This window comes from Anomaloglossus baeobatrachus, chromosome 6 (assembly GCF_048569485.1).
Source record: "Anomaloglossus baeobatrachus isolate aAnoBae1 chromosome 6, aAnoBae1.hap1, whole genome shotgun sequence".
Taxonomy (NCBI): domain Eukaryota; kingdom Metazoa; phylum Chordata; class Amphibia; order Anura; family Aromobatidae; genus Anomaloglossus; species Anomaloglossus baeobatrachus.
In genome coordinates this window covers 251,514,822-251,542,130 of record NC_134358.1, presented here as the reverse complement: position 1 = coordinate 251,542,130, position 27,309 = coordinate 251,514,822, and the positions used below count along the sequence as shown (strand labels likewise).

The 27,309-nt window shown below is 43.8% G+C and overlaps 1 protein-coding gene across 1 annotated transcript in view; it reads right to left on the bottom strand.

The window, feature by feature from the left end:
• Window positions 1-27,309, bottom strand: part of LOC142244275 (enoyl-CoA delta isomerase 2-like) — a 52,492-nt gene that overhangs the window by 2,540 nt on the left and 22,643 nt on the right. The window contains exons 4-9 of the mRNA XM_075316485.1: window positions 18,191-18,358; window positions 16,308-16,377; window positions 14,919-15,021; window positions 13,853-13,973; window positions 3,020-3,109; window positions 489-632 (exon numbers count right to left, since the gene is read on the bottom strand). Coding sequence (XP_075172600.1) covers window positions 489-632; window positions 3,020-3,109; window positions 13,853-13,973; window positions 14,919-15,021; window positions 16,308-16,377; window positions 18,191-18,358 — 696 coding nt within the window. The remainder of the gene's footprint in view (window positions 1-488; window positions 633-3,019; window positions 3,110-13,852; window positions 13,974-14,918; window positions 15,022-16,307; window positions 16,378-18,190; window positions 18,359-27,309) is intronic.

Here is a 27,309-nt window from a genome sequence, read left to right as displayed (position 1 = left end):
AACGGATGTCATTAGGATGGTCAATGTGCCAGCCGTTTTTTTTCTTGCACCCATAGCGTTTCATTGTAGAGACTCGCACGAGAAACTCTAGAAGTTGCAGCATGCTGCGTTTTTTTTTCTCAGTCCGATTTGGACTGAGAAAAAAAAAAAAAAAGCAGATCGGAGCTGCCTCATTGATTAACATTGGTCCGAGTGCAATACGAGAATTTCTCGCACTGCACTCGTGCGAGTTAATCACAAGTGTGACTTCAGCCTAACACTGTGTTGCATGCCAGATACTGCCTCCATGTTCAGTTCCAAGGTCTTTCCGATTATCGACCCAACAGACATATTCCCTGTCTACATGATAGCTTTGCCACTGATTCTGTCTTGTAAAAAAAAAAAAAAAAGTGATTTATTACAAATCAGGCTGTTAACTTTAACATATCAAGAATATTTAGAGAACTGAAATGATAAAACTCCCAATACCCGTACTAATATCTACTTACAGTTTTTGGCAAAGTAGCATAATTTCTCAGCCTGGACCAAACTTCTTGCTGGAAAGTTGCATCAGGAAAGACTTCAGTGACCAGCCCTACAGAACAAGCTTCCTGAGCTGTCAATGTCTTATTAAAAAGTAGCACCTCCGTTGCCTGGATAGCGAATACATAAAAGGTATGCAGTAAAGGCAACGCTCTTCATGGAGATTCCCAAAATACAAAAAAATTCTTTATTGCTCCATACAAGTAGTCAGTAGCAACATTTTGATCTATCTGATCTTTATGAAGCTGCCCCTGAACATGATTAACGGGGGTATATCCGGGACTTTTTTTTATTTTTTAAATGTGTATAAGCTCTAATAGGCAGGTAGTTGCTACCTACCTGCCTGTTGTGCGCAATTCTTTGCTGGCACAGCACCGACACAGGCCGCTCCTGCCGGTGCTGCAGTGGCTTCGACAACACAGCCGAGGCTTCTTTTTTGCTCTGTTCTGTAGACTGTTGGACCGTTGACGTCATTCTGAATAATAACCGGCTCCCTGCTGCCTATCTAATGGAGCTGGCTGTCAATCAGCATGACGTCAGCTGTCTGACCTATCTACAGAACAGAATGGATGAGAAACCACCATTCTGTTAGCACAACATTAGCAGAAGAAGCTGAATCATCAGCAAGACCAATCTGTGACTGCTCTATGTCAGTGAAGAACGGCGCTGGGCATAACAGGCAAGTAGGTTGCAGCTACCTGTTAGTCCTTAGGCACATTTTTTTTAAAGTCCCGGGTATACCCTTAATTTAAGGCAAAAATAGCTTTTAAAAACAGTGAAGTTTGCATGAAGATTTTCCCTCTTCTGGGCTTCTTAAGACATCCATTTTCATCGGTCCGATCTTGGAGTGTAATGCACGGACTGACCATGCATCTCCCGCCCTGATCATGACTGTTTCATATATTTCTATGAGGCTATCACGCACAGGTCAAGAAACATACGGTAAGTCCATCTATTGCAATCTGAGATCGGACGGCCAATAACTCTTTGAAGGAGCCGCAAGGCCCAGTGCCCATGCTGTGTAGTTTTGACACGTATTTTCAGAAATCTGCATGTCCATTGTAAAGCCAGTAAGGTCTATGAGAATTCAGAAGTGCTGTGCCCACGTTGAGTATTTATCCCTTGCGTATTTTATGCAGAAAAAAGTCTGCACCAAATATGCAAGGGAAAAATACTCAACGTGGGCACAGCACTTCTGAATTCTCATAGACTTTGCTGGCTTCACAATGGATCTGCAGATTACTGAAAATCCATGTCAAAATAAGCAGCGTGGGCACAGGGCCTAAGGTTTTGTGCAGGAGGACAGACAGTCACTGTTTGACAGCACTAGAGAAGTCTATGTGTGGACAACTCTCTTCTCTCAGGCACAATACATTGGTTACTACAGCTACAGCACAACGGAGCAAACAGAAGGGGAGGGGGGGGGGGGGGGCTACAGGAGAAAACAGCCTGGCATTGAAGAAAATTTGCAGGGCCTCAATGACGCTGACATTGTTTTACTTAAGGACGTTTTATTGACATTGACATTGTTTTATTTAATAAAGGTTGGGGCAATTTCTACCTATGCCCTTGATAAGTTTTTATCACTTGTTTGACACTGCAACTTTTCAACACCAAAAACGGAGTGTTATACATTGCAAGCACAGTGGATGGGATTTATAGAAATCTAATGTCCACTGTTTTTTGTTACGCTGTGTAAGCTCACCCGTGGAGCATTTTTTCCAATCTGCAGCATGTCCGTTTCTCTTGCGTATAAGCTGAGTTTTCTGTGTGTAATTTCCACATGGATTTGCATTAAAAGCAAAAAATCCACAGGTGAAACAAAAAAAACAAAAAACCCATGCGCAGCCTAAACGCATCAAAATTGCATGTAATCCGCATCTAATGAGGTCAATACCAGGAAGTTTCAAAGACCAAGACGCTTTAAAGCATAACACACCAAACAGACAAAAGCATGCAGTCTCAAGAACGCATGTTAAAATTAAATGCAATAAAAAAAACGCAATTACACTAAAAATACAGAAATTCTGCAGCGTCAAAAACGCAACAAATTCTGATCACAAGAACGTAGCTTAACAGTAGTGGTTTATCATATGGACACTTTGGCTGCCTTGGGCCCCATGAAGCCACACAAACCACTCAAACGATAATTTGGTATCACGGCTCTAAAAGAAAAAAATAAATCTAAATACCGCAAATTCCTTATTGCACCCTTGTGGTGACAGCCAAAATCTTACCGTTTACCTTTGGTAAAATTATAACAAAATGGAAAGTGTGAGATGTGGAGCTTTGTTACAGAATAATCAGTTTTCTCACCTCAATAATTCTAAAAACATGTAAACAGTTTTGCATCTATTTTAAATTAATAATATCATGTAAATAAGCTAAAGATATAATGACATCATACAAACTAATATCAGAGTAAATCAGAAAATAGAATTCAGAAATCTCTTTTTAACGAATGTTTCATCTCTTTCAATGAAAATTGGGGACTTACCTTTCCCAATCCCATAATCTTCGGGAACGTATAAGAAGAACATCCCTCGGGATGCTGTCCCAGCTTGCTAAATGGTGTATTGAATGTGGCCTACATCAGAGACATAAGAGAAGGTGATGTTCTGAATCCTTTATATAATATACCTTTTTTTATTCCCTTTACAGATTAAGTACAGTGACGGCGCCCACACACAAAAGTTTGGCTGTTTAGATATTCATGCACTATCCCGACATTTAAAGGGAATCTGTCAGCAGGTTTTTGCTACCTCATCTGAGAGCAGCATAATGTAGGCAATGAGATCTTAAATCCAGTGATGTATCACTTAGATTATGTCAGAACGGTTGTACCCTGCAATCAGAATTTTTAGATTTAGCCATGTAGCAGAGCTGAGAGAGCTGCCTCGCCCATGCCAGGCTCTGTAAAGAGATTGTACATTGACATTGAGGTGCCAGTCACAGGAGGGGCCATGTGTGTGACATTGTAGTCCTAGCACAGATAAGGCCTGCTGTGTACTGTTGCTTAAACAAACATGGTAAATAAACAACAGATCAAGACAGGAATCCCTACATTTTATGTGTTAACCCTTATAGCATGTCTTCAGCTTACATAGCAAAAACCTGCTGACAGATTCACTTTAATACCGACGTAACTTATGCCGTTCTCCAAACATCATAGACCAAATTCACAAATTTGTAGCCAAAACCAGGAGCGGGACAATACACAGTTGTGCTCAAAGTCTACATACCGCGGCAGATTTTTTGCTTTCTTGGCCTTTTTTCAGAGAACATGAATGACAACACAAAATCTTTTTTTTCACTCATGGTTAGTGGTTGGGTGAAGCCATTTATTGTCAAACTACTGTTTTCCCTTTTTGAATCATAATGACAACCAAAAATATCCAAATGACCCCGATTAAAAGTTTACACACCCTGGTGATTTTGGCCTGATAACATGCACAGAAGTTGACACAAATGGGTTTGAATGGCTAATAAAAGGTAACATCCTCACCTGTGACCTGTTTTCTTGTAATCAGTGTGCACATAAAAGCGGAGTGAGTTTCAGGGATCCAGACAGACTCTTGCATCTTTCATCCAGCCACTGACGTTTCTGGATTGTGAGTCATGGGGAAAGCAAAAGAATTATCAACAGATCTACAGAAAAAGATAGTGGAACTGTAAAACAGAAAAAAGGGATACAAAGAGATATCCAAGGAATTGATCATGCCAGTCATCAGTGTTCAAACTGTGATTAACAAATGGAAAATCAGGGGCCCGGTGAAAACGAAACCATGATCAGGTAGACCAACAAACATTTTGGCCACAACTGCCAGGAAAATTGTTCGGGATGCAAAGAAAAACCCACAAACAGCATCAGCTGAAATACAGGACTCAATGAAAACTATTTGTGTGGCAGTTTCAAGATGCACAGTAAGGAGGCACTTGAAGAAAAATGGGCTGCATGGTCGAGTCACCAGAAGAAAACCATTACTGTGCAAATGCCACAAAATATCTCACCTACAATACGTCAAAACAGCACAGAAACAAGCCTCCAAACTTCTGGAACAAGGTAATTTAGAGTGATGAGACCAAAATTAAACTTTTGGCCACAACCATAAACGTACATTTGGAGAGGTGTCAACAAGGCCTATGATAAAAGGAACACCATTCCTACTGTAAAGCATGGAGGTGGATCGCTGGTGATGTGGGGATGTGTTTGCTACAAAAGGCACAGGAAACTTAGTCAAAGTTGAAGGAAAGATGATTGCAGTACGTTATCAGCAAATACTGGGGGAAAATTTGCACATTGGATGTTCCAACATTACAATGATCCAAAACACAAGGCCAAGTCGACCTGTCATTGGTTACAGTAGAAAAAGTGAAGGTTCCGGAGTGACTATCTCAGTCTCCTGACCTCAATATTATTGAGCCGCTCTGGGGAGAACTCAAGTGCACAGTTCATGAAAGAAAGCCCAGAAATTTACAGGAACAGGAGGCTTTTTGCCAAGAAGAATGGGCGGCTTTACCATATGAGAAATATCTAGCCTCATCCACAACTACCACAAAAGACTTCAAGCTGTCATTGATGTTAGAGGGGGCAATACACTGTATTAAGAACTGGGGTATGAACTTTTGATCAGGGCCATTTGAATGTTTTGGTTGTCATTATGATTTAAAAAGATAAAACACAGTAGTTTGACAATAAATGGCTTCACCCAACCACTAACCATGAGTGGAAAAAAGATTGTGTTATCCTTCATATTCTCTCAAAAAAGGCCAAGAAAGCACAAAATCTGTCTAAGCTTTTTAGCACAACTGTATAATGGAAATATCTATTCTACATTTTTGACCCACTCCTGGCTTTAGCTTACAAATACTAATGTGAAATAATGTTCAGTATACAGCTGTGTGGCTTACCTGGGCTTTGGGGAAGTAAGGCTATTTGACATATTGTATAGCAAAAGTGAGTTAGGGAATGGAACACAGCTACTGTAAATATTATAGCTTTTACTTAGCTCTTGCAACTTTGTCTAATAGTATAAATCCCACTTTTATAGACCACCTGCCCTTGTTGTAGGACCTATGGATTTTCCTACATTCACAAAACGTTTAGTCATAAAGACAGCAAAACTGAACACCTCAGAATGATTATATATTTTTTTTTTACATTGGAATAAGTGCAAATATATTGTGAAGAGTTCATTTCTAGAAAAATGCAGATTAAGCAGTGGTCAACACACATTTTATGTATTGGGAAAGGAATAAGGAATGAAATCCTGGCCCCAAATCCCCAATAGATATATGCTCCTGTCATTCACACCTTTTTTTTAATCAGATAAATTTTTAATATATGTTTTTCATTTTAATATACATACTATTAACAATAAACATTCCCCCCACCCGCTTCCGGTCGACAGTCTCATCCCCCCACTCTTTGCATTTCTCTTCATTTATGACCCACTATGTTCTTGCACACTTCCTGCAATCTGTTCTTCCATATCTAGATTCCAAATATCCTGTCTTTCAATAGTTCTCATGATGCCAATCCTGGAAAGTCTAGCCACTTACTCCAAATCTTCTCATCCGGAGTTCTTCTCCCTCGTTTAATATAAATATGTTTCTCCACGAGAACAATATAATTCACTTTTTCAACATATTCCTTACGCGTCTGTGTTTTTTCAGATATCCGGTACGATGCAATAAATTTCCTTGCTGCATACAAAAATCGTGCCACTGCAAGTTTCTCTTGCTCCTCCGCCCCCACTTCATCCACATACCCCAGCAGGTTTGTGGGTAGTTCCACTTGCATCACTGATTGAATTAAGTTCAATACTACAATCCAAAACCTTTGCAAATACGGGCACTCCCATAACATATGTATGATCCCAGCTTCTTCCACACCGCATTTTGGGCATTTGGAATCTGTCCTGACACCCACTTTCTGCATCCATAGGGGGGTTCTATAGACTCTCTCTATACATATACACACACACACTAATTATATATATATATTGTGAGGTAGCACGGTCGGCTGCGCAGCAGAAGACACGGGATCCAGGCATTAAGGTTCACAGCACACGGTTTTAATGTCCAAACAAAAGTCCACAACAATATACATGTGCCTCTCCAGCAGAGAACTCAGGGAGTTCTGTTCACTCACCCACACCCGGCACACCTGCCCTCGTTCCTGTTTCCATTTAACCCTTCCTTCAGCCTGTAAGGAAACAGCATTAACCCTGGAGTGGATCTACTTTCTATCATGGAGTGAGCACAACCGGGGCGAGACATACCGGCCGTCATAGATAACCCCGGTCACAGTCTCACATACCCCCCGCTCAGTTCAAGCGTGCGGGGTTGAACTCCTGCCATCAAACACGGGCCGCGGGACAAGGCATCGGCGTTGCCCTGCAACCTACCGGCCCGGTGTTCAACCGTAAACCGGAAGTTCTGCAGAGAAAGGAACCACCGGGTAACCCGGGCATTCCGTTCCTTGGCGGACCTCATCCAGACCAGTGGAGAGTGATCCGTCACCAAGCGAAACTGACGTCCCAGCAGGTAATAGCGTAGGGACTCTAAGGCCCACTTAATCGCCAGGCACTCCTTCTCCACTATGCTATAATTCCGCTCGGGAGGGGTGAGCTTCCTACTTAAGAAGGTGACGGGGTGTTCCTCCCCCTGAACCACCTGAGACAGCACTGCCCCCAGGCCGACCTCCGAGGCGTCAGTCTGTACAATGAACTCCTTCCGGAAATCAGGGTGTACAAGAACGGGCTGTCCGCACAGGACCCCCTTCAGGGCCCGGAAGGAGTCCTCGGCCTGCGGAGTCCAGCGCACCATGACGGACTTCTTGCCTTTGAGAAGGTCCGTCAAGGGGGCTGATAGTCCCGCAAAATCCTTTACAAACCTCCTGTAGTACCCCACGATACCCAGGAAGGCCCTAACCTGCTTCGTGGTCAGGGGTCTAGGCCACTTCTGGATCGCCTCAACCTTGTTAATTTGGGGCTTAATCACTCCTTGGCCTATTACGTAGCCCAAGTAGCGGGCTTCCGTGAGTCCCAACGCACATTTCTTGGGATTGGCTGTCAATCCGGCTGTTCGAAGCGCGTCCACCACCGCTTGTACCTGTTCCAAGTGGGTCTGCCAATCGGAGCTGTAAATAATGATGTCATCAAGGTACGCTGATGCATATGCCTGGTGGGGTTCCAGCACTAAGTCCATCAACCTCTGGAACGTGGCCGGAGCGCCATGTAACCCAAAAGGCAAGACAACATAGTGGAAGAGACCCTCCGGCGTAACAAAAGCGGTTTTCTCCTTTGCGGACGCCGTCAGTGGCACCTGCCAGTACCCCTTGGTCAGGTCGAGCGTGGTGAAATATCGCGCCTGTCCCAGCCTATCAATCAGCTCATCCACCCGGGGCATGGGGTAGAGATCGAACTTGGATATTTCGTTCAATCTCCTAAAGTCATTGCAGAACCTTAAGGAGCCATCGGGTTTTGGTATTAGGACAAATCGGACTAGCCCATTCACTCCGGGATTTTTCGATGACCCCCAGGCGTAACATTGTCTTTACTTCCTCCGATATGGCTTGTCGTCGAGCCTCCGGTACCCGGTATGACTTCAGGCGTACCTTCAGGTGGGACTCGGTGACAATATCATGTCGTATCAGACTGGTCCTACCGGGCAGCTCGGAGAAGACATCGGGGTTCTGCTGAACCAACCGTCTGGCCTCTCGCCTCTGAGTCTTGGTGAGGGCTTCTCCAATCCTTACTTCCAGTTCGTCCTCTCTGGAGGTCGCTGGAGCCGGATGTGAACGACCCGAAGAGGAGGGAGATGGGGAAAAAACAGCCATCAGGCTTTCCCGTTCCTGCCAAGGTTTTAATAGGTTGACATGGTATATTTGTTCAGGTTTCCGCCTACCGGGCTGCAATACCTTATAGTTAACCACCCCGACTCTTTCCTTTATCTCGTAGGGGCCTTGCCACTGAGCCAGGAATTTACTCTCCGCCGTGGGGATTAATACCAACACCCGATCCCCGGGTTTAAAGGTCCGCACGGTGGCTTGTCTATTGTAGCGGCCGCTTTGCGCGGCCTGAGCCTCCTGTAAATGCTCCTTCACAATTGGCATGACCGCGCTTATGCGGTTCTGCATACCCAAAATGTGTTCAATCACACTTTTATGGGGGGTGGACTCTTGCTCCCATGTTTCCTTTGCCAGGTCCAACAATCCCCGGGGATGTCGCCCGTATAACAATTCAAAAGGCGAAAACCCCGTGGATGCCTGTGGCACCTCACGGATGGCAAACATCAAATAGGGAAGCATCATATCCCAGTCTTTCCCGTCTTTTGAAATCACCCTTTTGAGCATGGTTTTCAGGGTTTTATTGAAACGCTCGACTAAACCGTCCGTTTGAGGATGATACACAGACGTACGCAACTGCTTGATCTGGAGTAGCCGGCATAGCTCTTTGGTCACTTTAGACATGAATGGGGTCCCCTGATCCGTAAGGATCTCCTTGGGCAACCCCACCCGGCAGAACACAGCAAACAACTCCCGAGCTATAAGCTTTGCTGCAGTATGTCTGAGAGGTATCGCCTCGGGATACTGGGTGGCATAGTCAACGATCACTAGGATGTGTTGGTGCCCTCGAGCGGACTTTACGAGGGGCCCCACCAGATCCATCCCTATCCGTTCAAAAGGGACTTCTATAATGGGTAACGGTACCAACGGACTGCGAAAATGGGTCAGGGGTGCGGTAAGCTGACACTCCGGGCAGGTTTCGCAGAACCGTTTTACCTCCCCAAAGACCCCGGGCCAATAGAACCTTTGCAATATTCGCTCCTGCGTTTTCTTGACCCCTAGGTGGCCACTCATCAGGTGTTTATGAGCCAAGTCGAGGACCCGCCGGCGATACGGCTGGGGCACCACCAACTGCTCTACCCCCACGCCCCGTATTTCATCTACCCGGTAGAGTAAGTCTTGCTTAAGAGCGAAATGGGGGTACCTTACCTGGGCACCGGGCAGCTGTGCCACCCCGTCAACTACTGTCACCCGACTCCGGGCATGTATTAACGTAGGGTCCTGGAGTTGGCCTGTCCCAAATGTATCCGGGGACGCCTCCAACTCCGGGATGGGCTCGATCATCTCAGCCTCTCTTGCCAATACCTCTAGGGGTGACCTATCGGGTTCACACTCTGTCCCTATCATGGTGACCCCTATGGCAGGCGTCCCAGATTCAGGATTGTAGGGCTCAGGTCCCGGACTGACCAATATCTGAGGGGACTTAGGGGGTCCCCTCCATAAAGTCCAAAAATAGGGCAGATCCCTTCCTAGGATCACGTCATAAGGAAGAGTGTTAAGAAGTCCCACCTCATGTTGCACCTGACCGCAAGGTGCTGTGATGGTGAAAATCCCCGTGGGATAGTGTCGGCGGTCCCCATGTATGCAAACCACCCCCACGGTACGTCCTGTGGCCTTTACTTTAACCCTCAAGGTGGATCGCACAAGGGTCACTAAGCTTCCGGAATCCAACAATCCTGTAACCGAACATCCATTCACCTGTATTTGGCACAAGTGGGGCTTCGTCTCTGGGGAGACCAGGTCAGCGGTACACACCACCTGAGCATACATTGAACCCCGCCGGGTGACCCCACAATCCATGGGCTCCGTGGTGAGTGGACACTGGGCTTCCATATGTCCCACCCGCTGGCACCGCCAACATCTAATAGGGAAGGAAACCCCCTTTACGAGTTGTCGTTTAGGGTACAGAACCTTCCGGACCTCAGGGACGGCGGGCGCGGCCTCAGATGGGACGGTAGCGGAGTCCTGCACCGGTGTCAGCGGTGGGTCCTTGGCCCTAGGCTTGGAGGGGCCGGACCGACGGGCGGTACGCAAAGTCTCAGTGTCCCGTATCAAGTCCTGCGTAGCCACATGCCGCTCTACCAGGGACACTAATTGGTCGAGGGTACTCGGGTCACCCTGTCCTACCCACCGTTGAACGGTGACGGGTAAAAGTGCGCACAAAACGATCAACTACTACCCTTTCCACCATTTGCGCCGGGCTCAGAGTGTCAGGCTGCAACCACTTTTTTACAAGATGCAACAAGTCATAGGCCTGGGAGCGTACGGGTTTGGCTTCCTCATAGAACCATTGATTTACCCGCTGAGCCCGTACATAGGTATTCACCCCCAACCGAGCAAGTATTTCGGCTTTCAGGGTCACATAGTCAATGGCGTCCTCGGTACAGAGGTCCAGGTACGCTTTTTGGGGTTCCCCTGTCAGATAGGGCGACAATACCTCAGCCCACTGGGGGGCTTGGCAGCTTTTCCCGCTCGGCCACCCGCTCAAACACCGCCAGGAACGCTTCGACATCATCCCCCGGGGTCATCTTTTGCAACGCTTGTCTCACCGCTTTCCGGACGCTGCCGTCGTCACCCGGTCCCGGGGTTGTTGCTGCCGGTCCGGCACGGATCGACTTGGCCAGGAGAACCATCTGTTCTTGGTGCCTTTTTTTCCTGCATTTGCAAGGATTGCTGCTGACGTTCCAACGCCCGGAGCAGGTGTGCATTGGTCTGTTGCTGCTGTGCATTAGCCTCTTGCAGCTGTGCATTAGTCTGTTGCTGCTGCTTTAGCATGTCCTCCATGGCGTCGCCGGGTTTGGGCTGTAGTATAGCCGCTCGAATCCAGGACATGTGCTACTGGGTCACCAGGGATGGATGCTACACCTCACCGGCTGTCATGCCCGCCGATTCTCCACCATATGTGAGGTAGCACGGTCGGCTGCGCAGCAGAAGACACGGGATCCAGGCATTAAGGTTCACAGCACACGGTTTTAATGTCCAAACAAAAGTCCACAACAATATACATGTGCCTCTCCAGCAGAGAACTCAGGGAGTTCTGTTCACTCACCCACACCCGGCACACCTGCCCTCGTTCCTGTTTCCATTTAACCCTTCCTTCAGCCTGTAAGGAAACAGCATTAACCCTGGAGTGGATCTACTTTCTATCATGGAGTGAGCACAACCGGGGCGAGACATACCGGCCGTCATAGATAAACCCGGTCACAGTCTCACAATATTATATATATATATATATATATATATTATATATATATATACACACACATATACATAACTGCGATAACAGTTTCGCCTCTCAGAGATATTTTAGTTCCATATTGCAGAATAGATTCTCACTTCTCCAAATGTCTCCCACATCCTCCACCCACTTTGCATATGCTCCAATTTGCTGCCTCCCCACAGACAGACAACAGTCCTCCATACACCATTGATATGCATCCCGTCGTTCCTCTTCATTCCCAGTATATTAATCACGCTATCCGACTGTATACTAATTGGTGCTATTCTATTTTGTGATTCAAATGCATGACGTAGCTGCAAATATTTATAGAACATACCATGTCCCAACGGGAATTCTTTCAGAATCTCCTCAAAGGTCTTAAAATATATTTCCATCCATCACCTGGGAAAGGTACCAAATACCAATTCTCCTCCATTGCCCAAATTCCTTAAGGGATACAAACTCCTGGATGTTAGAGTTATCCCATATGGGGGTATATCTAGTGAACCCCGTTATCCTCACTTGTTTGATCTTACTCCATACTTTATCTATCAACTGTATAGTAGGGTATGATGCAGCAAAGACACGAAATTTTCCTGCCTCCAAACTAGCCAGCAAAGGACTTTTTCCCATCACATACTGCAGTACTTTCCCCGACGATGTCTCAGATCCCGCTTCCCCCCATCCGACCAAGTGCTGTCCCCGAGTAGCCAAGTAGTAACACCATGGATTCGGGAGAGCCAGTCCCCCTTCATCCTTCGGCCTCTGTAGATACTCTAACTTCATTTGTGGGAGTTTCCTTCCCCAAATTAGATCCCAGAAAATAGAATATATTCTATAAAATCTGTTTTGTGGTAGCCACGGCGGGGCGTTATGGAGTACGTACAACAATTGGGGCATTAGTATCATTTTGATTAAATTAACTCTCCCTACCACTGTGAGATATAATTTAGACCAGGCCGAAATCTTTTGTTTGAACTTGAGCAAGAGGGGGGTAAGATTAAGTCGTTCATAGTCTTTCAATTTGTTTGATATTGTAATGCCCAAATATTTAAACTCAGACACCACCTGTACTGGGGCGCAGTTCACCACTATACTGGAAGGTGCTTCATCTATTGGCATTAGAACCAGTTTGTCCCAGTTTATATTTAGCCCCGATATCCTTCAAAAATTAGATATTATTCCCATTGCTTCCTTCAAGGAACTTCCCGCATTTTCCAAAAATAACATATCATCGGCATATAGGGCCACTTTCTCCTCCACCCTCCCATATCTATACCCTACTACCCCCGGGGCCTTCCGTATCACCGCCGCCAATGGCTCAATAGCCATGGCGAACAACAAGGGAGACAGCGGACAACCCTGCCTCGTTCCCCTAGAAAGAGAGAATCCCTCTGACATGCTTCCATTCGCCCGAACTCTGGCCTTGGGGGCGGAATATAGCAGCTTCACCCATCTAATATACATTTCCCCAAAGTCCATCATCCGCATCGTGGTCCATAAATATTCCCACTCCACACTGTCAAAAGCTTTGGCCGTGTCTAGAGAAAGAATCACCCGCCGCCCCTGTTTTCCGCCGATACTTGCATATTGAGGTATACTCTCCTAATATTAGTTGCTGTGGATTTATTAGGCATAAACCCTGCTTGATATGAGTGAATTAAAGATGTTATGACCTTGGTAAGCCTATTTGCCAGTATTTTAGCCAATAGCTTTGTCATCCACAACTTTACTGTTGCTCCCTGGCAAAAAAAAAAAAAATCCACTGTCCTAATTCATATGCAAATGAAGGTTAAGTGCTCTGGGATGGTCAAAAAAAACAAAAAAAAAAAAAACCTTCCCAAGCCTTTGGCTCCCTGTGTCATCTCCCCAGACAGCTCCATTTTGCTCTGCTTGACATGGACTGTGTAGTCAAGCCAGAGAATTGTCAGTAAAGCAGAGGATTGTTGGGCTGCGCAGGGAATCAATCTGCGGAGGCAGAAGCTTGGAAAGTGCTTTGACACACCCATAGCACTTAAGGCTCATCTGCAAATTGAAGCAATATGACTATATAAACAGATTAAAGTGTGCGTATGGGGAAGGGGGATTTGACAGACTCCCTTGAACAATACTTACTACAACCAAGTTCATAGATCATATTTGTAACAATATACAAGTAGTGAAAGCCCTAGAGGCTGTATACAGCATGTGGCATTGCTGAAATACTGTATATTGTCACTTTCCTGATATAAAAAAAAAACAAAATAAAAACAACTTACCTTTTCAGAAGCATACACAAGGTCAAACAGGCCAAGAATAGTTGTAGCAATCCCAATTGCAGGCCCATTTACCATGGCTACAAGAGGTTTTGGAAAGTCAATAACTTTACACACCAAAATCCTAACAAAAGAAAGGAAATCATAATATTAAATGAATCAGATACCAGTTATCTAAGGGGGAGACCATGCTGCCGCTGGCCGCATTCACATGAAATTTGAGCCACCACAATGAAGCTATTGAGCATCATGGAGGCTGAAGTTTTGGATGAATGCAGCCAGCGGCAGCATGTCCTCAACCCTGACAAGTGTGATTGTCAGCAGAGAGTTAACTTTGCTTACCTATCAGGGTGGTGGGTAAATTATATGAGTCAGCTATGCACTTACCTCACCGCCTGTCATTGTGCCTAGAGTGTCCTACACCATGTTATTAGGTGCACTCCATGGAATCTCCCTATACCTATGATGTGTCCTGTTTTCTCCACTATAAAACCAATAGGTATCAATATAAACATAATACAACCATCTAGGAGAACATGGATTGGCTTTCTGTTTGTTGTTGTTACATCTGGAAACCCTGGATATGACCCCATATACCAGGGATGAGCTCACCAAGACCAAGCTGCCTGCCATGTACTCCGTTCCATCTTCTTCCCCATGTCAGTATGCGGAACCCTTAGAAATGGTCTGTATTTGACTTCTGATTCCCAAAACCTAAGTATGTAAGGGGTTGAACCAAGGAAGAAAGAAGGAAGACGGAAGAAGGAGGAAGACGGAAGAAGAAGGAAGAAAGAAGAAGATTTGTACCCCAAATCCTGAATTTGTGAACTTGTACCCATGGACCTGTACCCAGTGCCCTGAAATGATGTTTGTAATAAACCCTGCTCCTGTGTTATGCAAGTGAGCCAATCCGAAAACTGCCCCGAGGCTTTGAGTTTTATTCATTGCATCTGTAGTCCTTCAATGCCATTGGTGTCTTGGATAAGCAGCTGAGCTAGAGCACAAGAAACACAGTTGTCTACTAAATCATGATGTATACTATCTTGGAGTCAGTGTGAAAGTTAGGTACTTTACTACTCCGGTGAGTTCCATTGTTGTCTCTTCAACACTTTCTTTGATTGGCCGAAGGGCATTACTTAAGTCATTGCCACTGCTAAAGTAGTCTCCATGTCCTGTACAAACACAAAATGAAGAGGTTTAGTTTTTGTATGAAAAACCACAAAGAACTATATCAAAAAAACACCACAAAAAAAGAGCCAAGATAAATGATATGTGCACACACAGAATGTGGTGAGCCTTCCTCATAAAGATGGCTGCAGCCGAGGTGCAAGATGCTGATGTCACAGCCACTCAACCTCCACACTAGGGGGGAGGGGTGGCTGCTTAGCATAAGACATGCACACTAATAAGGCTTGCACTGGGAGCCCATCATATAATGAGTGAAATGCACAGTGTCTGAACTGTAACCTATAAATGACGCCAGAAACCCAGGTCAGGCGGGCAAAACAGCACTATATAGGTGCATCTCGCACGGATACACGAGACGCACAGTGTCTGAATTAAGGCCTATAAATGACGCACAACACCAGGTCCAGGCGGGTTAGTTAGCACTATGAGTACATAACACATGACAGGCTCACCATTTAACCACCTGAATTCAAAAGGTCCACACACATCCTGCAGTTTTTGTATCCAGTCCAAATTGCCCCGGGGTGGGCAATCTTCCGTTTTTCATTTTTTCCGAGAGCCATAACTTTTTTATTTTTGCACTAATATTGCCATATGAGAGCTTATTTTCTTGCGGGATGAGTTGTACTTTTGAATGAAACCATTAGTTTTACCATATATTGTACTGGAAAACTAGATAGAAAAAAAATTACAAGTGCAGTGAAATTGCAAAAAAGTGCAATTGTGCGATAGTGAACGTGGTAAATAAAAGACCTTAAAAAACTATGTGGTAAAACTGACATGTCAGTATGATGCCTCACGTCTTTACAAGTTTGTTGTTACCGGTACTTTTTTCTAGGTGGTAAAAAAAAATAAAATTCTGAAATTGCTCTTGTCGACATTTTCCGATGCAGCCCCACCCCCACCTGTGACATGCCCTGTTCAATTTGTCCAATTCCAATTTCCAGACTAGAAGGATCAAAGATAAAACATCAACATAGGAATATAGGAGCCACAGAGAGATCAGCTTACAGGAGCAGGGAGTCAGCAGAAGTATATTGGGAAAGCATTAGTTAGGACAAATGACTGAGTCACATTTTTAGTGGAAAACTCCTTTAAAAATCAGATGATTTGTACATCATCCCATGTACATGTTTGCTTTCTCTGGGCCACAAATTTCCATTCACATTCCGAAAACAGGTGGAATATCTTTCTTGCAATTTCTCTCTGGCATCCATGCATGTCAATGTATCCTAATTTGGGTAGGATATATTAAATTATGCTGCAATACCTGTTATTACTGTTAATACTGAATCATCTTGTGCAGCTTCATCCAGTGCAGAACCAACTTCTTTGTACATCTGCAATTAGAGACAGTTAATAGATTCTGGCGTTTGTACAATGTTCAGAATTCCTGAAAAAAATTGACCTTATATTTTTTAACCTATCTTCCTTTTATCATTGTTGGCAATTGAAAATAATGTTTTTTTCCCTGTATATTCAATTGCTTTCTAAACGTCTTATAAAAGATAACCACATATACAAACAAGTATAATATAAACAATTCTGTAGGTGGTGCAACATAAAGGAAGGCTTAAAGTAGAGCAGCGATGGGGAACCTTTTTTCTGCCTGGGGCCAATTGGAAAGTTCTAGCAACCTACGGGGGCCTCACCAAATTATCAGCTAGAAAACGACCCTAATATATTTTGTCAAACAATTAGCTCACCCCTACACCCCTATTGTGGTGGCTGGAGATGCTTCTCTTTGGTGTGGCTGTGATGTTCGGGGATGTTGGTCATGTTACTTCTTACAACTGCTTTTCCAGTTTTGTCTCGGTCTGGAGCTCAGTCAACAGATTGATAAATCATATGCATCACATAGGAGACACATACATTACAGGAGGGGCTGGGGGAATATATACATCACAGGAGGGGGTTTGGGCTCTGATATCACTGTGGGGCACAGACAGCACTAGAGGGGAACTAACAGCACTGGTGGGCATTCACAGTACAGTAAGACTCACACAGCAGGGGGTAGGAGGCTCACAGAACTGCAGGGGGAAGGAGGCTCACAGAACCGCAGGGGGAAGGAGGCTCACAGAACCGCAGGGGGAAGGAGGCTCACAGAACCCCAGGGGGAAGGAGGCTCACAGAACCCCAGGGGGAAGGAGGCTCACATCACTGCGTGAGGCAGCAGACTCACTGCAGAGTGGGAGGCAGGAGGCTCAGTGCACCACAGGTGGTAGGAGTCTCACAGTAGTGGGGGGCATCTGCAAAAGGGAATCTGGTAAACCTGATGCTTCCTCCTCTTCTGTGGGACGGGAGCGCAGTGCATCTCACGCTACCCTGACCACAAAGTACGTTCTCAGCAGGCTGGAACAGGCCAGCAGGCTGGCACAGGCCAGCAGGCTGAGGACCTAATGGTATGTGCACCACAAATGGTGATTTAAAAGGGCCAGCAGCCGACAAGACCGCAGCTGCCGCCCGAGTACTGGAGTCCCCAGAAATGTGCCCAGGGTCCGCATAAAAAGTCAACGGGGACCGCATACGGCCTGTGGGCTGGAGGTTCCCCACCCCTGCAGTAGAGTGTTGATGCCGAGTTGTTACATCCCAACTCATTTGTTGTTGGCTGAGACCTTACAAATGTATCTTCTATGATCTAGCAAAGGGATTGTTTTCTTCATTTCTCCTTCCCACACCGCAATGTATATTTTCGGCTGTTGTGCAAATGTGTCATACCCTGCAGCAAGTATGAAGCTGTAAAGCTTGGGATCAGAGATAGTAGCCATATAAACCTTCACCCTATGGTGATTGGCACCAAACCTCCTGTCTGTTCAATGATCGGCACATTTACAGCATGCAGATAGGGTGTCTTGGCAGCTGGGGGCTTAAAAATGATCCTCAAAACTGCCTGAATAAGAAGCCCTCATTACTCTCCGCTTATTCAAAGCTAATGATATCTTTTTTTCCCTTTCTAATATATTCTTTTGAAGACTGTTTCGAAATACGAGATATTGTGGACATTATGTGATACATTACAATTACAAATATTATTAGCGATAGATACTGTGATAATAATGCCTATATTGTTAGTATTCTCTGGTAATGTATAACCTATTAGTGCAATCATCATTATTATGGGTATGCAGAATAGCCAGAAAAATACGATCGTACCTCAACACTAAAAGCATTTTTTTTCTCGGGCCGTTTCAGTACTATTTTAGTGATTTTATCTAGATGGAAGACTTCAATGGTTTGATAGTTTGAGTGTCCACTTGTCCTCGATTGTTTGGCAGACTCAGAAGACACCATATGCGGTACCAGACGGACATTCTGATCTTGCTAAAAGTCAAATCAAACAAGAATGAAATGTTAGAGATCCTGATCAATCTTTATCAATTAAGCAGAAAAGCAGCGCTCTGTGTGATACACGTGGCACGCTAAACCAAAAACTAAAGACATTGTCGTTACAACACTGGCGGACAAAAGACAGAAGAGGCCACTAAGTGAGAACACTACATGGGCCCTCTGCAGCCCAGGAGCTCATCATAATGCGCAATCCTACCTGCTTTGGAGCTAGAAATGGACCCCCTTGCTTCCTGAGCCCCTCTGCGGCTGCTCAGCGTAGACTAATGACATGTCCGCCCCTGGGTTACAACTTATAATTAATTTGTAAAACAAATTCTGATTGAATTCTAGGATTTGAAGGAGTAAATTGTTTAATGGCTACTGGGAAAAAATGATTGATAACATTCTGGGTATTTTTAAGATTCGATAAAACAATTGTATCCTAGGTAATAACAGTTGCCGCCGCAGACACTGAGGACAGCTGATCAGCGAGGTGTCGGGTATTTCACCCACACCAATCAGACATTGATGACCTAACCCAAGGATAGGCCATCAATGTTAGTGTAGTGGACAACCTTTTTAATAATGAGAGGTTCATTAAAAATTAATCATTACAACCTTGAACTGTTATCTTTAAAATTACATTTTGCAATTTCACATGGACTTTACACAGAGATGTCTCATCTGAGACATTGCCACATAATTCAGTCCTGGCATAAGGACTTGTAAAAAACAAAAAAAAAACAAAACAAAACCAGAATGCTGCCATTTCTATGCTTAACACATTTATTAATCCCAAATCCCTTAGAGTACATTAACAAAATTTCTGTGACTGACAATAAGTTTCATTCATCTACACAGGACTGTTTTTTTGCAGCATCTGCCTAGATTCCTGCTCTGTGTGGGACTATGCCCTAAAGTTGATGATTCCCTTCCCAAATGATGAGGCATTCATTAAGGACCATACCGGTCAGAGATGCGTTGCCAGCCTGATGTTTTTATTCCTCATGTTCTGAACCTATTGGGCTTTTTTCATGGCTTACACTCCCTGACAGAAGTTCTGTCGCTTATCCATGTTATGTAAATAAATGCTTATAACCTGACTTGAAATTCATCCATTGGTTTTATAAATTACTATTTTGAAAGCTGAAACCGTCCCAAATTTGGTATAGGTTATGAAAATAAAGTTGCTGCAAAGCTGAAATATTGATCATTTAATGAACACAGAAAGGTCAGATTTTGGCAAGACAAAAGATTTGTTGCCTTGTCATATAATGCACCCAATTCTAGTTTACATCCTCACCTGTGCTAATTAAATGATCGGTTAAATTGGTGGGTGTGTATAAAAAGAAACCCAGCACCCCAGACCTTCACTTGAACTGCAACTTGACCTCTGACAATATGCCAAAAATCCACCCTGCGACCAAACCCTTGATTATCAAGAGGCTGAAGACCAGATCCACTGCAGAGGTGGCTGGCACCTTTAACCCCATAACGACGGCGGGCAGTAATATTACGTCCTAGCGGTCATAATGTTACTGCCCGCGGTCTGCTGCCGGCAGCATGCCGCGATCGGTGTACATCTCAGCTGATTTTCATAGCTGAGATGTGTGCCTGCTAGGCATGAGCAGAATCGTTATCTGCTTGTGCCATTTAACCCCTTAAATGGCGCTGTCAATATGTGACAGCGCCATTATAAATTGCGGTAAACTTTTACTTACCGCCCGATACCGGAAGTCAAGTGACGTGATCACGTGACTTCCGGTAGTTGTCATGGTAGCACAGGGTCATGTAATGACGCCTGTAGCTATCATGAGTCACTTTCGGTTTCACTCAGCCCGCAGCCCAGTGAAGCAGAAAGTAAGCGTATCTGCTGTTTACAGCTGTGATCAGCAAATAGGGCAGAGCGATCGGATTGTTGATCGTTATAGCCCCCTAGGGGGACTAGTAAAAGTAAAAAAAAAAAAAAAAGTTTAAAAATTAAAACCAAAACACTAAGTTCAAATCCCCCCCACTTTCTCCCCACTGAAAATTAAAGGGTTAAAACAATAAAAAATATACACACATTTGGTATCGCCGTGTTCAGAAACGCCCGATCAAAATATAAAATAAATTAATCTGATTAGTAAACGGCGTAGCGGCAAAACAATTCCAAACGCCAAAATGACGTTTTGTTGCCACAACTTTTGCGCAAAATGCAATAACAGGTGATCAAGACATAGCATCTGCGCAAAAATAATACCATTAAAAATGGCAGCTCGAGACACAAAATATAAGCCACCACTGAGCCATAGATCCCGAAAAATGAGAATGCTACGGGTCACAAAATATGGCATAAAACGTGCGCCACTTTTTTCCAACAAATTTCGATTTTTTTTTAACCCCTTATATAAAAGTAAACCTATACATGTTTGATGTCTACGAACTCGCACAGACCTGAGTCATCACATCCACATATCAGTTTTACCATATAGTGAACACAGTGAATAAAATATATCAAAAACAATAGTACTATCAAACTTTTTTTGCAATTTTTCTGCTTTTGGAATTTTGCCGTTTTCCAGTACACTATATGGTAAACATTATGGTTTAATTTAAAAGTACAGCTCGTTCCTCAAAAAATGAGCCATCACATGACCATACTGACTGAAAAATAAAAAAAAGTTAAGTCTCTCAGAAAAAAAATGGCGAAAAAAAAAACGGAAAGCGAAAAATCGGCTGGTCGTGAAGGGGTTAATACGCCTCAGTGTCAAGTACAAAGAATAAAAATAAAATATTTGAAGGGATCTGGAGATGTTTTTGACAAGCCCAGGTCCGGCAGACCCCCCCAAGAGAACTGCTCAGGAGTAACGTTTGTTGGTTAGAAAATCCAAAGTCAGCCCCTCTTCCACTGCAGCAGAGCTCCAACAGGCCTGGTCACCTCAAGTCCCTGTGTCAACTAGAACAGTTTGTAGGATTCTGTCTCGAAATGGCCACCATGGTCGAATCAGTGCCCAGAAGCTGGGACTAAACAGAAGGCAATTAAAAAAAGTGTGGCATTTGCCTGGTCCCACAGCCTGCTAAACAGATGGACGCTGGAAAAGTGTCAGAAGGTGGATTTCTCTGATGAATCTTCAGTTGAATTACACCACAGCCTCCGCAAATACTGCTGGAGACCTACTGGAGCCTGTATGATCCAAAATACACCCAGAATACAGTTAAGTTTGGTGGTGGAAAGATCATGGTCTGGGGGTGTGCGAAACATTTGTAAGGTGGAAGGCAATATCAGCCTAAAATATCAAGACGCATTAGCTACCTCTTACATTCCCAGTCATAAAAGGGGTCAAATTCTGCAGCAGGATGGTGCTCCATCTCATACATCCATCTCTACAACAAAGTTCCTCCTGGCAAAGAAGATCAAGGTGCTCAAGGACTGGCCAGTCCAGTCACCAGACATGAACATCATTGAGCATGTTTGGGGTGGGATGAAAGAGGAAGCTTGGAAGACAAAACCAAAGAATCTAGATGAACTCTGGGAGGCATGTAAGACTGTATTCTTTGCTATTCCAGATGACGTCATAAATAAATTGCATGAATCAATCATTGTTGAATCGCAAGGATGCAGTACTTATAGCTCATGAAAGTAACACAAAATATTAAATATGGCTCTAATAGCACCACAACTTCATTCACCAATGTTATACAACATATCTTTGTATTACAAGTTAATTATTTGTTTGAATTTCACATTACTTTCTGTGGGCGACAAGATTTTTGTCTTGCCAAAATCTGACCTATGTTCATTAAATGATCAATATTTCAGCTTTGCAGCAACTTTATTTTCATAACCTAAACCAAATTTGGGAGGGTTTCAGCTTTGAAAACAGTAATTTATGAAACCAATGGATGAATTTAAAGTCAGGTTATAAGCTTTTATTTACATAACATGGATAAGCGACAGAACTTCTGTCAGGGAGTGTACATTGTAATCAAGATTGAATAAATGGACTTCTATTCATATTGCATAGCAGCAAGTTAGGTGTCCATAGTTACGACCACGAGCAACTAAAGGCATGTATGAGGTAAGTACTATATCAGGAAAACTATACTACATGTCTAACTGGAGGTATGTGCTAATATTTAACTGGGCAACAGTTTTAGAATTTTTTCTATATATTTCTGCATCACTCATTCCAAATCCGAAATCCATTTTTTGCTGCATGCTCTAGTTTTTTTTGACAACTTTAATTTCTTCTTGTTATAGTATATGGCATGCATTGGTTTTTAAATTAGAGTTAAAGGGCAACGACTCTTGGATTGAACAAGACCACAAGGCAATTAAAGAGGACCTGTTGTCACATTTTGGTTATCTGATAAAACAGTATTATTTTGTTTTTAGATTTAATCATGGCTTTCTCGAGTAGTTGTAAATGTAAGAATAGTCCTGACACCTTCTGTTTATATATGTGGCTGTTATACACTTCAACATCAAAAGGCGCAATATTTCATCATTTGTAACACATGCATACAGTTAGGTCCAGAAATATTTGGACACTGACACAAGTTTTGTTATTTTAGCGGTTTACAAAAACATGTTCAGAAATACAATTATATATATAATATGGGCTGAAAGTGCACACTCCCAGCAGCAATATGAGAGTTTTCACATCCAAATCGGAGAAAGGGTTTAGGAATCATAGCTCTGTAATGCATAGCCTCCTCTTTTTAAAGGGACCAAAAGTAATTGGACAAGGGACTCTAAGGGCTGCAATTAACTCTGAAGGTGTCTCCCTCGTTAACCTGTAATCAATGAAGTAGTTAAAAGGTCTGGGGTTGATTACAGGTGTGTGGTTTTGCATTTGGAAGCTGTTGCTGTGACCAGACAACATGCGGTCTAAGGAACTCTCAATTGAGGTGAAGCAGAACATCCTGAGGCTGAAAAAAAAAGAAAAAATCCATCAGAGAGATAGCAGACATGCTTGGAGTAGCAAAATCAACAGTCGGGTACATTCTGAGAAAAAAGGAATTGACTGGTGAGCTTGGGAACTCAAAAAGGCCTGGGCGTTCACGGATGACAACAGTGGTGGATGATCGCCGCATACTTTCTTTGGTGAAGAAGAACCCATTCACAACATCAACTGAAGTCCAGAACACTCTCAGTGAAGTAGGTGTATCTGTCTCTAAGTCAACAGTAAAGAGAAGACTCCATGAAAGTAAATACAAAGGGTTCACATCTAGATGCAAACCATTCATCAATTCCAAAAATAGACAGGCCAGAGTTAAATTTGCTGAAAAACACCTCATGAAGCCAGCTCAGTTCTGGAAAAGTATTCTATGGACAGATGAGACAAAGATCAACCTGTACCAGAATGATGGGAAGAAAAAAGTTTGGAGAAGAAAGGGAACGGCACATGATCCAAGGCACACCACATCCTCTGTAAAACATGATGGAGGCAACGTGATGGCATGGGCATGCATGGCTTTCAATGGCACTGGGTCACTTGTGTTTATTGATGACATAACAGCAGACAAGAGTAGCCGGATGAATTCTGAAGTGTACCGGGATATACTTTCAGCCCAGATTCAGCCAAATGCCGCAAAGTTGATCGGACGGCGCTTCATAGTACAGATGGACAATGACCCCAAGCATACAGCCAAAGCTACCCAGTAGCAAAAGTGGAACATTCTGCAATGGCCAAGTCAATCACCAGATCTTAACCCAATTGAGCATGCATTTCACTTGCTCAAATCCAGACTTAAGACGGAAAGACCCACAAACAAGCAAGACCTGAAGGCTGCGGCTGTAAAGGCCTGGCAAAGCATTAAGAAGGAGGAAACCCAGCGTTTGGTGATGTCCATGGGTTCCAGACTTAAGGCAGTGATTGCCTCCAAAGGATTCGCAACAAAATATTGAAAATAAAAATATTTTGTTTGGGTTTGGTTTATTTGTCCAATTACTTTTGACCTCCTAAAATGTGGAGTGTTTGTAAAGAAATGTGTACAATTCCTACAATTTCTATCAGATATTTTTGTTCAAACCTTCAAATTAAACGTTACAATCTGCACTTGAATTCTGTTGTAGAGGTTTCATTTCAAATCCAATGTGGTGGCATGCAGAGCCCAACTCGCGAAAATTGTGTCACTGTCCAAATATTTCTGGACCTAACTGTATATTGCCTATTTTCAAGTTCCTCTTCGTGATCAAGACAAGAATTGGGCTTCTCATATTGTGTGTCATAATTGTGAGGAAATGCTTCATGACTGGACTAAAAGGAAAACGCAAAGGAATGCCTTATGGTATTTCCATGGTTTGGAGTGAACCTAAGGACCACAGCAGTGACTGTTCTTTCTGTCTGATCCACACAAAGGGCATTGGCAAGAAAATGCGGCACATGATTACATATCTTAATAGTCGTTAAGCAATACGTCCTATCCCACACTCCGAGACACTCTCGGTTCCAGTTTTCAATGGTTTTATTTCTTGTAAAGACGAAGAAAGTAAACATGCTGATAAAATGTATTTTGATAAGAAGCATGAGGAAACTAATGTAGAATCTGAAGGGTCTTCTGATGCCAAGCAGTCATTAACCCCTCAGCAGTTTACCAAATTTGAGTTGAATGATTTAGTAAGAGATTTGGGCCCATCAAATAAAGCAGCTGAGTTAATAGCCTCTAGGCTTCAAGAAAATAATGTAATTCACCGGTCAGCTGAAGTATCCCATTTTGGGAAGCGTGAACAAAATTTGTGTGGACTTTTTTCCCAAAGACAAACACTTTGTTTTCTGTCATGAGATCAGTAGTCATCTCAGCCAGCTAGGTGTTACCACTTACAGTCCAACAGAATGGAGGCTATTTGACAGCTCTAAACGGACTCTAAAATGTGTTCTTCTACATAACGGTAATGTTTATTTATGCAGCGATTCCAATTGGTCATTCAACTCATCTGCGCGAAGATTATAATGACATAAAAGTTGTCCTCAAGTTACTCAAGTATAACTGAATCATTTGTGTAGATCTTAAAATGGTTCTCATTCAAAGAATGCTGTCGGCTTCCCGCAAAATTGGATGTAACATGAGCGTTAAGATTCACTTTCTGGTCACCTTGATAAGTTTCCCGAAAATCTTGGAGCTGTTAGCGATGAGCAGGGAGAATGCTTTCATCAAGATCTGAAGACGATGGAAGGGCGTTATCAGGGGCGATTGGACAAAAATATGATGGCAGACTACTGCTGGTGCATTAAAGTATACAAATTGCAACAGGTACAAATGCAAATTTTTGCCTGAATAGAATTTAAATACGTTTTGCACAAATTTTATGATTAAAGTAAGTGTTCTAATATGTTCCATTTCAAAATTGTAGACAAAATCTGATGCTATCATATGTTTTAGTGTATTTACTGCATTACATTATTAAATTTTGACAAAGATGATGCCCAAGAAGACATTCTACTTTATTATGTTAAACTAATTGTTGAAATTTGTATAATGAGATGAAAATCTAAAATCTTGAATTGTAAAAAAACAAACAAACACCACTATAGCTTACAGAGAAAAAATGAATCTGAGATTTGAGATAAGCAAATTTGAATTAGAAGAAAAAGTGTTTTTGTGGATGCAACAAAAATGTTGTTTCCCAGTGTTATTATTACACTTACTACATAATGAAATCTTGAAACTGGGAAATTCCTCTAAATAAAGCCCTCCCATGAGATTTTGTTGGTTTTTTTTCATTAAGGGGTGCTTCACACACAGCGAGCTCACTGCCGAGATCGCTGCTGAGTCACGCTTTTTGTGACGCAGCAGTGACCTCATTAGCGATCTCGCTGTGTGTGACAATGAGCAGCGATCTGGCCCCTGCTGTGAGATCGCTGCTCGTTACACACAGCCCTGGTTCGTTTTCTTCAAAGGCGCTCTCCCGCTGTGACACACAGATCGCTGTGTGTGACAGCGAGAGAGCGACAAATGAAGCGAGCAGGGAGCAGGAGCCGGCGTCTGACAGCTGAGGTAAGCTTGTAACCAAGATAAACATCGGGTAACCAAGGTGCTTACCTGATATTTACCTTAGTTACCAGCCTCTGCAGCTCTCACGCTGCCTGTGCTGCCGGCTCCGGCTCTCTGCACATGTAGCTGCTGTACACATCGGGTTAATTAACCCGATGTGTACAGCAGCTAGGAGAGCAAGGAGCCAGCGCTAAGCAGTGTGCGCGGCTCCCTGCTCTCTGCACATGTAGCTGCATTACACATCGGGTTAATTAACCCGATGTGTACTGTAGCTAGGAGAGCAAGGAGCCAGCGCTCAGTGTGCGCGGCTCCCTGCTCCCTGCACACACAGCTAAGCGGTGTGCGCTGGTAACTAATGTAAACATCGGGTAACCATACCCGATGTTTACCTTAGTTACCAGTCTCCGCAGCTTCCAGACGGCGGCTCCGTGCAAGCGCAGCGTCGCTTGCACGTCGCTGCTGGCTGGGGGCTGTTCACTGGTCGCTGGTGAGATCTGCCTGTTTGACAGCTCACCAGCGACCATGTAGCGATGCAGCAGCGATCCTGACCAGGTCAGATCGCTGGTCGGATCGCTGCTGCATCGCTAAGTGTGAAGGTACCCTAAGTCTCTGGACATGTGCTTGTAGTGTAGATTGTATGTGTTGATCTACTCAACTACCATTGTCTTCTCCGGGATCCAGCTCAGTTCTATTCCTCTTCTCACTGATGTCACCGCTTAACAGTATCTCTCAGGGTCACCCTACGCTCTGCGTTACCTGCAAGTGACTTTTACAATGTAAGTCTATTGAGCATCAGACGAGGCCCCATAGTCTGTCACTATAAAAGAATTCTGGCTCATACACAGAAACCGAAAAGTCATTGCTGGATCCCGGAGAAAAAGGCAGTAGGTGAGTATATAAATACAATCACACTACACGCACACAGATTTAATGAAACCCCTTCATGCCCAAGCCTGGTCTTCACC